This window comes from Synchiropus splendidus, chromosome 12, assembly GCF_027744825.2.
Source record: "Synchiropus splendidus isolate RoL2022-P1 chromosome 12, RoL_Sspl_1.0, whole genome shotgun sequence".
Lineage (NCBI taxonomy): Eukaryota > Metazoa > Chordata > Actinopteri > Syngnathiformes > Callionymidae > Synchiropus > Synchiropus splendidus.
In genome coordinates this window covers 18,316,631-18,328,878 of record NC_071345.1, presented here as the reverse complement: position 1 = coordinate 18,328,878, position 12,248 = coordinate 18,316,631, and the positions used below count along the sequence as shown (strand labels likewise).

Sequence of the window (12,248 nt, the reverse complement as noted above, 5' to 3'; positions counted from 1 at the left end):
AGATGTGAATATATAAAAAGTGCATAAAAACGATTTTGCTCTGAACAATGTGTTCCTATTCAAGTCTATATCAGTTACAGCATCAGAGTATGGCAGTGACAACGGTTGGATCTTTAGATCCGAAACTAAACTGAATTCATAAACACAGAGTAATTAAATAATAATTCTGTTCTTTACCCCTTATGTTTTTAACATAAAAATATTGCTGCTTTCAACTGTTTTTTTGTAATATAATTCATCTAATGTCAAGAAAGTAAAGGCTGTTGAAGTATATGGTGCAAAAATAACAAAGAAAATAATAAAATAATTGAAATATATTTGTTTCAGAATTCTTGTAAGATAGTCATTAAATTGTTTCATTATCTCAGTAAAATCATCATAAAACAGCATCACACGTCAACCACTACAAATTGTCATACATCGCGTGTTTCATCAAGTGTGGAGTCAACATAAACCTCTTGCCATATTTTTGGACTTTCAGATCTATTTCATCTATTTCACATCAGATCTATTTTTTTCTGTTGCTGCCAGTGAGCATTCAAAATATTGTAATATATATATATATATATATATATATATATATATATATATATATATATATATATATATATATATATATATATATATATATATTGTAATATTGTAATATATATTATTTTAAACGTGTATTTCAAAGTGGATCACAAATGTCAATCATCAGAGCATTCAAAGCTGATTAAGCAAACAGGTTTGTTTAAAATAAAATGCCACACGTGCCATCTTTGTGAGACATTTGTTGCTACATTTTAACATGTAAGTTAGTGGAATGTTGAAACCACTGGACGTCTCACAAACTCCCGACTGAGACGGAAAATGAGGGCTGTCAATGGATGAGTTCAAGAGCTTCAAGATCAAAGTTATTATATTGAAAATAGAAAAATAGTGTCTTCTCAAACTGTATTCCAGTCTGGTTTTAGATCAGGACATTGCAGGGACACCACACTTCTAAAAGTCACCAACGACCTTCTCTTAGCAGCAGACAATGGTGAAAGCTCCATTTAAATTCTATTAGGTCTCAGTGCAGTGAGTTCGACACTGTTGATCATGAAATCTTTCTGGACCATCTCCTTGGTGGGAATCAAAGACTGCTCTTTGCTGGTTCCAATCACATCTCCCAGACAGGATATTATCATTCACCATCATCAGAACCATCTCTTAATCCACAGCCAAATTTACCTGTGGTGTGCAACAAGGATCCATGTTAAGTACCATTCTATTTTTTTATATACAGTATGTGCTACCTCTTGAAGAAATCAGGCTGGTGGCTGCTGCCCTAGCATGTCTTGATAATGTTACTAATTGGATGGCATAAAGGTTCCTTCTGCACAAGTCAAAAACAGAAATATTAGAGATTCCCTCACCAAACTTGACTTGATTCCCTGACAGCAGCCTCGACAGCCTCCAAATACATACTCCTCACATTAACTAAACAGTCCAATCCTGTTTCATTCAGATAAAAAATGATCCAAAATCAAACCTTTGCTTTATGGAATACTGTAATTCTCTTCGCGCTGACATCAACAAGAATCACACCTCCAGCTGGTTCAGAACTCAGCAGCAAGGCTTCTAACTGGCTCTGGCAAACATATCACTCCAGTAAGGATTAGCTTCTCTGCACTTGTCCACTCTAAGTTCAACTTTAAGGCTTCATATGTAACTTTCAGAGCACATCTTGGCCTGGCCCCTAACTACATTGCAGAAATGCTCACTAACTACCTGCCATCCAGGACCCTCAGGATCAGAGGGCTCAAATCTCGACATTGTTGTAGTTTAGACTTGCTGTCAGGGCTCCTTGTCTCTTTAACCGACCAACAGAGGAGGCACAACATATAGGCTCTCATTTAGGTAATATCCTCCAATTTTTTTCTTATTCATTCATTATTCATTATTCTTATTCATTTGCCAACCACATTCAAGCCAATTCACTGCCCTGTCGCTGAAGCACTTTGTGAACAACGTTCTGAAATGTGCTATATAAAACATTATTATAGTTATTATCTCTGTACAGGTCAACTCTGAGAAGTGAGAATGTGCTGGATTAGTACACTATTGATGCTATTTTTGATGCAAAGCAACGCAAGTATGAGATTAGATGACGGGGAAAAAAAACACAACTAGTCAAACTATACAGGCTTCAATTTTACTCCACAAGGTATTCCACTGTTACAATATTATGTACTTCATTGCACTTCATTGTATCAGCTACTTGAACTAACAGAGCCTTTCCTTCCTTTCAGATGTCTGGCAGCAGAGAAATAGCTCTGTACAACAGAGCCTCCCGTGAGTTTCACTCTGATGAAGCTGTCACTTTCAGTAAAATTACAAGGATAGACATCACACTCAAACGATGGGGGCCTGCTGTTATTGAGAAACAGCACTTCGCATGTTCATTGGCTCCAACACTCTGTGGTCCTTTGTCTCATGACCTGCTGGTGTCGGGGCAGGTGATGAATCCATTGCTAGGCAGAAGAGGCTCAAGGCCAGAAGCTACAGCTACAGTACTTCTGGTCACCTCAGCAGCAGGACTTCATGCCCACTGAGTTGGAAACTGCATTTCTCAAGTTTAAATGAAGACTTGTTACTGTATTGATTGATGGTGCACTTCAACAGCGAGGGGCTGAAATCGATGGGAGCTGCATGGAGTCTGAAGACAGATGCCTATGAAGCCGACCCTCCCGAATGCCCCAGAGCTTGCTCATAAATAAATGAAGGAGACAGTCTATTTCCCAAGAAATTCTGGGTTTTGTCAATGAAATCTAGAATGGTATCTGTATATATGCTATTTAACTTGTCATATCCGTTGCTGTTCATATCAAATTATTGCAAGGGAGAGTTCAAGGACGTGAACATACACCATTAGAATTTTGGCAGTCGCTTCACAGGAACAGGAATAATTGAGAAGTCTCCATTTTACCAACCTCAGGATCCAATTACAATCATCAGCATCCTAAACCATCTCACATGACGAATCAAATGAATCAAATACGGATCTATTCTATACAAGCTTGTAAAGACATTCAGATTTAATCATCTCAAGGCAACATGTTTTGAGGTTACAAGCAGAAACATAGTAATTCATGATAGCCTTTGGTGGTACATGTCCCCTCCGTGGAAATGTCGAGCAGTTAACCTGCTTTATCTGACCAAAGCGATAAGACAAACAGGAAATGGCTTTGTTATACCATGCTTTCTCAGCAACGATAGGATTTGATCTCTCTGTCTTGTGTTGAGCAGCCAGTGTTTTGAAATGAGGTTTGTCATTAGGTAATCCATTGTAGTGACTAAATGGGAGAGCGGACAAAGGCCAGAGAGCAGTGGGAGCTATTACTTTAACAAAGCTGTCTCATCTGATATGCATTTTCTCTCTGAATCAACTATGAATGCCAGTCAGGTGGTGGTGAGCAAGAGGGAGCAAAGCAACACCTAATGAAATGTCTCTTGCCTCCAGACATGGCACACACGTTGAGATGGTGTCAAGGTGACCTGACATTAATAGAGAGCCTCTTCACATGGTGTGCAGCAGGAGTGTGAGGATGCTACAAGTCGCCCGAAGCATGATGTTGCTTATTAATTCAAAAACCAACATGCACAGAGCAATGAAATGCAAAGAACATCCTCTTCTACTTCTGCAGGCTCTAAAATAAATTAGACACCAAACAACATGTGACCTTCTTTCTTTATGTGCCACAGTGTGCCTATATGCTTATTAGGTTAAGTAATAATGGTTTTCAGTGGAATAACATTTACGCATGAGCAACATGCAGAGGCCTAATCTGCATACGTTAGTGTTGCACAGCACCAAGGTATCTGGTTCAAATCTATCCTCAGGCAATTCTCGGTGAAACTCGGGTCCTTTCTCTGTGGAGTTCATATGTACTCTCTGAGCTTACAGTGATTTCCTGGTGATTTCAGGTATAGACTGGTGAAGACAGAAGAATGCATTCATTTGATTGTCAGTCTGGTGTTGCTAGTTTGTTTGCTAGACACCTGATTTGTTAATGTGTGCTTGTTTGGCACTGTGGCCCTTTTGTGGATCAGTTGGAGACCCTTGCTCTAGATCAGTGATTCTTAACCATAGGCCTGGGGACCATGGTTGGGCCGCGAGCGCCTCTGAGAGGGCCGCTAGGTAGACTTACCACATATGGTGGCAATAGTGTGTCACTGAATTGACTTGACTGCTGCAAATCTGTGATAGTTAACAACTATGGAGAAGTTCCTGAAAAGAAAAAAATGATTAAGAAAGTGATGCCACTCCCAACAGTAAAAACTGTTCATGACCGTTCATATTCAACAGTGCCTAAGGCTTTGTTTCTTTGGTAAATTTGATGAATATGACTTGTGACTGGTTCTGCTTCTGGTTGGACTTTTCGATGACAAATAAATATCTTTGTGATGATCACATGGTTTGATGTCATTTCACAAGGTTTTGGTTTGTAAGTAGATTAAATATGGTTATTGATCACAAATGAAATCAAGAGTAATAAGTCAGTTCTGTTACTTGAATGGGCCCCATTTGTTGCAGGACGGTTGGGCCCCGAGATCAAAAAGGTGAAGAAGCCCTGCTCTAGATCATGCCTGCAACGTTGTTCGCGATTAACTGGTTGGCAACTGAAGTGTGGTCATTTCAAAGTGGCCTATAAGCTAGCCACACATCACTAACAGGCAAGCTTGCAGTGCTATAATGTGGAGTTGGGGGACCCCTAAACTGAGATATTTGATCCCCCTTCACTAAAATGTCCCTGTGTACAGTGGTTTTCTGACGTTTTTGTGTAGTCAAGTCTGACTTGCAAAACCTCAGTCAGTGATTAAAAGGATGTGACACTTTTTCACTTTGGTGGGAGATTTCATGTGGAACAAGTGGTGGGCAAATGCTGGAGCTTTGCCAATCGATGCCACTGGAACGGCTGCTGTCAGGTCACGCTTAATAGTGATCGAGTTTAGAAACAAACTAGAAATGCGTGACAAATAGGAAGTGTTGTGCAGGTGTGTGAGACATACTCATTTGCAAGATTCACAGAGTCACAGCTGTTTCCACGTAAGATAATGTAACATCTTAAAGCATGGATGCGAATTAACCTGCGCATATAACAAGAGAACTGATTAACCCTGTGTTCATGTAATGTTTCACCATGTTATTAATTTGAGGGGAGACTTCATCATATTCCCCACTCTGACTTGTGGCTTCAAAAACTTGCACAAACCATGATTGCTGTCAAGCTTTTTTCCCCATAGAAAATTAACTATTAATTTAGTTTAGTTAGTTAATGGCTGATGAATGATCATGTCACAATTACTCACTGAGGTCATGTATGTCCTTCTTGACTTCATCTCTAACCCATTGTCGGTATGCCGGAGGCTGACAGCTTCATCGATAGCTTGGATATAGATAGCTTGCAAGGGGCAATTGACATGTGGTTAAAAAAAAGTAAAAAAAAAAAGTGACCAAAAAATTAACTTAAAGGATGACCAACAACAATAACAAAATGCAAGTGACAAAGTTATTCAAGTTAACATTCAAAGGTGAAGTGAAATCATGTGTTTTTGCTTTGACGGATATTTATTCAACATTAAAATATTCATAGATATTCATGAAAGCATCTTTACTTTTTCTTTTTTCGTTCGGTCATGGATGGATGGAGTCACAGAAAGGATTTGAGATATATACTGTAGGTTCCATGATTTATTTATATCTACAGCATCGTTCTTAGTGCTTATAGGTTCCATTTTTGTTTACCATTCGTGTGAGTGAGCTGATGTGTTTCGCTACACATACATCACACAGGCAGTGATGCCATCAACAGCACTTTAGAGAGACATGGATTTTCCCTGCTCTGCTCCATCTCTGGATTCTACTCATATTGGAATGTTTTGACCTCTCAATTCCCTAGCTGTAATTCCTGGCTGTTTCAACCTTGCCTTTGTCTTCACCTGTGAATCTCCGTAGCTTAGAGCTTGACCTTTCCTGTCTGCCTGTTTAAATAAAGATGTATGAAACACATAGCTGCAGTATACATTCCATGGATCTATGACGAAAGGGCTAGATTGCGTCTTAATGTACAATATTAATGACCGCAAGGGAAATAAATTGAACACAAACAAGCAATATAAAGATCCTTCAAAATGGAACTGTGATTATTTCAACATAACAAATTGAATCTGCATGTATCTGACAAAATGACTGAAAAACAGATAAAAAAAAAAAAAATCAGGGAATGTTGATAATGGAATAGCATATGATTACATTTTGTAATCTGAATTACGTCTAGACAGGATGTGGGCAAAATGAGGCCTAGTCGTGCACTGTTCTTTTTAAATTTTGTTTATTTATAATGTATTACTATTTCAATAAAATACATAAATAAATAATAAATAAAATATTATCTTTATGGTCCTATTTTATCTATACCTTTTGCTTTCCCATCGGTAGTAATAGTTTTGCTGAAATGTTTATTTAAAATAATGTAATCTAACAGTACTTATTGTCCATCAAAATAAACAACACAAAGCAGGGAAGAAAACACCTTATCAAAAAGTGTTTTCTTTAGTCTTTGAGTCTTTATCAATAATGAAACAATGTATCATAAAACACATTTTATGTGTATTTTCCCCATTAATGATATTCATGAAATTTAAATTACATTTTAAAAAGTTCAAGCTCAAGCACTATTCCCACGTGCTGGCTGATAGAACTTGTTACTCTGAACGATATTTGAAGAGCTAAAATCAAATTATTAATTGTTTACAATCTTACACCACATTGTCGAGCCTCTTCAGTGCCTAGAGGTTATTTTAAAGAATGTTTTTGACAGTATCTGTTATGTTGGGTTGTTGCCATAAACAAATGTTTACATGATGTATTTTTGTAGGTTACCTTATGAACAATTAAAAAATGTGTGCTGTGTGATTCATTTGCCTGAGTTAACTCAGCTTTCATGCGATTAACTGAGATTGAAAACATTAATTTCCTGAAACTTTAATACACTGAAACACTTGAACATTTCATTGTGCTGTTGATATTCTGCCACATCTGGAATATAGCCATGGGGTCAGATATCGGTTATATCTGGACGGATATCACATGATTTGTAATCATTTTAGATACATAAAAGAGGTTAGGTTAGGTTAGGTTAGCTAGCTTTATTGTCAAATATGCTACAGTACAAGACATATAGCATGGATGAAATATCTGTTCTCTCTGACCCGGACGGCAACAGACAGGAACAAATAATAAATAATTGATAAATAGGAGAGGTGTTATGATTTAAGTTGAGAAAAGAAAGGGATAAAAATACAGCCCGGAAAACACATTTCTGAATTATGAACAAAGGAGCAAGGGGAAATTGTGGCGCGTAAGTAAGTCCCTGTCTTCAGAAACATCCAAAGGTTTGATATGATTTGTCAACAATCACAGATGTGTAAATCCCTAAACCGTGCCCAGGTGATTTGCTGGGACAAACCGCTAAGCTTTCATTGATCAAGGATGCATCATCTATGTGCATCCTCTCCATCCTCTATATCCTCTTATTACAGCCAGATCTTTACAGGAGCAAGTTTCCTTCAATTCCGGGGATGTACATATTACGGTAAAAAAACCCCAGCTATTTAAACTTGAGGTCAAGTGCTAAGGTGACAGTATTCACACACTGTTGAGTGAAGCGACGGTTGTCTGAGTAGACCGTCATTCTCTCAGCCTAATTATGTGCAGCTGGAGCAGAAGCAAGAGGGTGAGAAGGCCCTGCATCATCAGCTTTAATCTACCCTGCATACCCCGAAACAAAACAACACCGACCAGCCCGACTGTGAGTCAATATCTGACGTTTATCATTTGGGGCCAGCAAACCTTTTTGATTACTGCAGTGGATTTCCAACATGGACACCTGCTAAACAAGCCATTAGATACGATCACTGTAAATACATTAGCGTGAGACTACAAGCGCACATATCGCGCATCTCAGATTCTTTTTGTTATTGAGCTTTAATCCAACTGAATTTGAATCTGAATGAACGCAAGTTATAGTGCTGAGAAATCGCACACTTGAGAATACAGCGCACGCTTCCTTGGTTGAATGTAGGGACATCTACTGGTCAATCACGGTATTACCTTTAAAATCTGTCAAAAGCTAATCTAAGGTTGGTTGTCCATTTTACACGAATAAAATCATAGGCTCAATTATAGAAAATAGCTTGTCTTTAGCACATCAACTGCAACACGGCCTTTGAAACGTATCATCCCACCACTTGGAATATGGCTCCTGATTCGTACACACACAGGAACAGAAGCCACATCACACTGAAAAAACAATACTTCGTTTTTACTGTGTAATCGGATTGGATTGCTTTATTTAAATTAATTCTGACCATGCTGTCGTTAGTTTAAGTTCATACATTAACAAACATCACTCACTAGTGCAGCTAACTTTGTGTCTAATAATTCCAGATATGTACACTCAGTTAAGCGTTGAAGTTAAGGAATGTGTCCCTTTTCGAATAAATTTGAGTTCTATGCAAAGAAGGGCAGTTGAAGCATCATTGTTTACATTCGTTGATTTTGTCCGTTTTTGCTTTCCGTCATACTATCCGGAAGTCGATCTACTCCATTCAATTCATCTGAACGAAACGGGTAGTATTTTTTTGTGAATTTTAATATCTACAACACGGGATAGAAACGTAATATAAATATGCGGAGAAGAACTGAAGCTCAGGGGTCTCACAGTGAGTCAGACAACGTTTCTAAAACGGTATGTTTGCGTCCCACCGGTATTAGCAAGCTGCTAGCTGCACTGTCCATGTGCACATGACGTTTACGTTTCTCAACTGTCCTCAGCAATGCCATTAGAAGTATTAAATTCGCCCCTTGACTATTTTTTTCCCAGTGACTTGAATAGCTGACTTCAGCCTCAACTCTACATTTGCCTTAAGCAGTAATGGTGTATATTATTTCACTTAATAGTATTATTTCTCATATACACGCAATCACATAACTACTGAAGGTAGAACAATGTATTTCTTAACAATAGAAATGCATTGCCAATAGAAAGTAAAAAGCCAGTAATACATTTCTAAAAACAGCCAAAAAAGTGTTACTGGTCACTAGCTATAATTTCTCATTGATCACATTTCATACATATATTCAGAAATGCTGTATTCATTTGAGGTAATTGATGAACTTGCAGTAAAATATCGAGGCATATCAATGCTGTTTGGTTTATATTGTCTCTTTTCTCACCTCAACCAGACAACAAATCCCAGACATAGCGCGTCTGCCCCTGAGAAAGACAGAATCTCATGCAGCTCTGTGCTTTTGAACACTGGAAAGTGTTTGCTTTTCGTCATCTTGGTCCCTCCATTCCTCAACTATGCATCATTGCAAAGAGAAGGACAGATGCTCTTGCCGAAAGGTTTCTGTGTTTTATTAACTTTGCTAAAAGCCTGTCAGACCAAAAATGTATTTAATAAATCCCAATATTAAGCAGCAGTAATCACGAGATGTTCTGTTTTCCTACCAGGTGGTCAGATGATTGATGTTGGCTTAGGACAAAAAATGCATCTGTTGTGCAAAGGGCAAGGTCAACCAGTCGGTAAGTAAAACATTTATCTGAGCAGAGTACACTATTTTTGCACTGCATATGCACAAGAAGCTTTTCAGGAGTGAAACTGCAGTTGTCAGTAACTTGCAGTTTCTGTAATAATTCAATATTCTTTGGAGGCAGGTCACTGAATTGTCTTTTTTTATATGAATTATTACCTAGTTGAGATTTTTTTCTCCGAATTAGATTTTCATACATTTTCAGTCAATATTAATTGGGTTAAGAATAATTTCCACAATTGTTTCTCACTGGCTCTCTCAGATGCGTCAGTTGGCTCCATTATGACGAAGCAGAATCAAAATCAGAATCTTCATTGGAAAACTTTGTAGCTCGAGAAATTGGACTTTGGACTCTCTTTGTACTGTCTCATGAAACGACTAGAACAACAAACTAGAAATTAGTTATTATAAAGTCTATAAATTAGTAAAAAAGAAGTGATTCATGAATCAAAGAATTATGGTGATTGTTGATGGCCTGAGGGACGCCTGGTAACAGTCTGTATTGGAACTCTGCGGAGCCAGCTAGAGGAGAGAAGGGGGGGGACGGAAGACTGATTTAGAGGGGTCTGCATTGATGTTGCTGTTACATTCATGAAACTTCAGCGAACGCAGTTATGCTTCCTCAATTGTCAGAGGAACGCCAATGTGCAAGTCCGACAAATCCCCCCAATTACTGTATCCTGCCACAGTGCTGATGGCTCTGAAATCCATTCTCTTCTGAGCTTATTTTGCATTTTTTATTTTTATTTTTTTTGTCTCCACTTGCCTCTCCTATGCAGCTTTCGGTCTGACCTGTGAGGTGAAGAGAGAAATATCACGTGTCCTCATTTCTATCTTCAGTCATACTGGATGCCCCAACTGGAATGTCTTCAGACATTTGGCTTCATGTCCAAGATGACCTGTCTACAATAACAAAAGTAAGAAAACAGCATTTAATGAATGAAAAGACTGAAGTTTTGTATTTGACTCAATGAGAATTTGACTCCTTGATTACCTTGTTTCATTTGTGTTTCTATACTAAGCTCCCTTATAGTCTCTAATTATTTAATTTTGTATAATGGAATGAATATCGCTCATATATGAGATGTTAAAAATGTCAACATTATTTCTGATTATGACAGAATATCGGTTATGACTTTACAAGCTCTCAGTGGAGCAGCTACGATAGTGTTGTTGTCCTCCTTGTCAGGGGCACGCAGGGACAGTCCTGGCAGGGGCTCTGCCTCATTGACTGTGCTCAACAAGAACTCAGCACAGCAGAAAGTCTGTGCTGACAGCCTGCCCCATGTTGTTTGTCTCCCACCACAAATGAGGTCACAGGCTTGTTGTAGATGGTTTTAATGCATCTGAACAACGAAACAATGGAGGTTGTAACCAAAACAAGTGCAAAGTCTGTGGTCTGCCTTTTACATATTTAATAAGACTTTAAAAAATGTCACTTCAAGTTGCACAATTTATGGTTGAGTGGTTTGTAAGATGAGATAAAAGCATTTGACGGTGACACTACAGAGCACTGACATTTAAACTGATTACTGTTACATTTAGGATAATTATCTTTTTCTATTACTGAGAGCACGGTTACACAGCCTTCCGTTGGTGCAGTGTACTGCTTTCCCAGTAATGTAGACTAACAGTCTAGACTCCCTGTGGCACTAAATAAGACACAGTTTCAAATAATTGGCTGAACCTGTTATATAGACACACATTGAAGCACGCAGATACACAATGTGTTATGGGGGACTTATTTAGAGATTGTTTTCAACATTGCAGAGTATTTGATTTTCACTAAAAAATGTTTCCTTTGCTGCAAAGGTTTGTGCCTATGACAGAATGGGCCTCGGCTTCAGTAAACGACTGATGCAGAACGAGTCCACCGGTACTGAGAAGGTTTGGGGCTTGTCAACAACTGGACGGTGAGCCTTCCTCTATTTTATTGTAGTCATAAAAACACCAACACGGTCTTCTGTGCAGTTTCTATAAAGTAGTCTGAAGGTTTAGTGCCCATTCTCTCATCAATTTATTTGTGCATGTTCCGTGATTAGAGGGAAGAAACAGTTCATCCTGACCCAAACTATCTTGCCTCAATAACATCAAATGGTCTGCAGCGTGCAGACAACAATACAGCCATAAGAACTACAGTAACTCTGCATAGTTCGACCAGTCAGGAGCCTTTATTTTTTTTCTTTCAAGTACTTTGTTGGCAAACATTCCTAATGAAACAATAAACAATTCACGTTTTTTATGACTAAAGTAGGACATAAATTTGTTGTTGTTTCTTACTGTTGAACTTAACCACCAATTTTTAACTTGTGTATGGCAACTCCATCCAGTGGAGTTTTACTTGTCAGCGTGATGCTGAAATCAACCTGCCGTTCACGTTGCATGTTGACACATTGAGATGCATGTTCCACCTTTCACGGCATCCAGCGCGTCAATTAAAAACAGATATTGGCTGGGGTTAAGGTTAAGCCATTGGGTGGCGCTTCTTTACCTCTGTACTCTCAATTGTGCCACTTGGTATATACAGCACAGTCACAGAGTCTTCCGGGTGACACCATGAGTGGTGCACAGAGGACATTTTTTTAAATCTAACGAGACTGCACAGAAGATAAAAAAATTAAAA

At 38.4% G+C, this 12,248-nt stretch overlaps 1 protein-coding gene across 2 annotated transcripts in view; it reads left to right on the top strand.

The window, feature by feature from the left end:
* Positions 1-8,615: 8,615 nt before the first annotated feature.
* The window catches only part of si:dkey-122a22.2 (uncharacterized), a 26,358-nt gene continuing 22,725 nt past the window's right edge, over positions 8,616-12,248 (top strand). Inside the window, exons 1-5 of one of the 2 annotated variants that reach the window (XM_053880481.1) lie at positions 8,616-8,777; positions 9,275-9,437; positions 9,546-9,617; positions 10,466-10,542; positions 11,438-11,538. In XM_053880481.1, coding sequence (XP_053736456.1) covers positions 8,718-8,777; positions 9,275-9,437; positions 9,546-9,617; positions 10,466-10,542; positions 11,438-11,538 — 473 coding nt within the window. In that variant the 5' untranslated portion in view covers positions 8,616-8,717. Of the gene's footprint in view, positions 8,778-9,274; positions 9,438-9,545; positions 9,618-10,404; positions 10,543-11,437; positions 11,539-12,248 lie in introns of those variants that run through there. The other variant, XM_053880482.1, reaches the window with a different exon arrangement.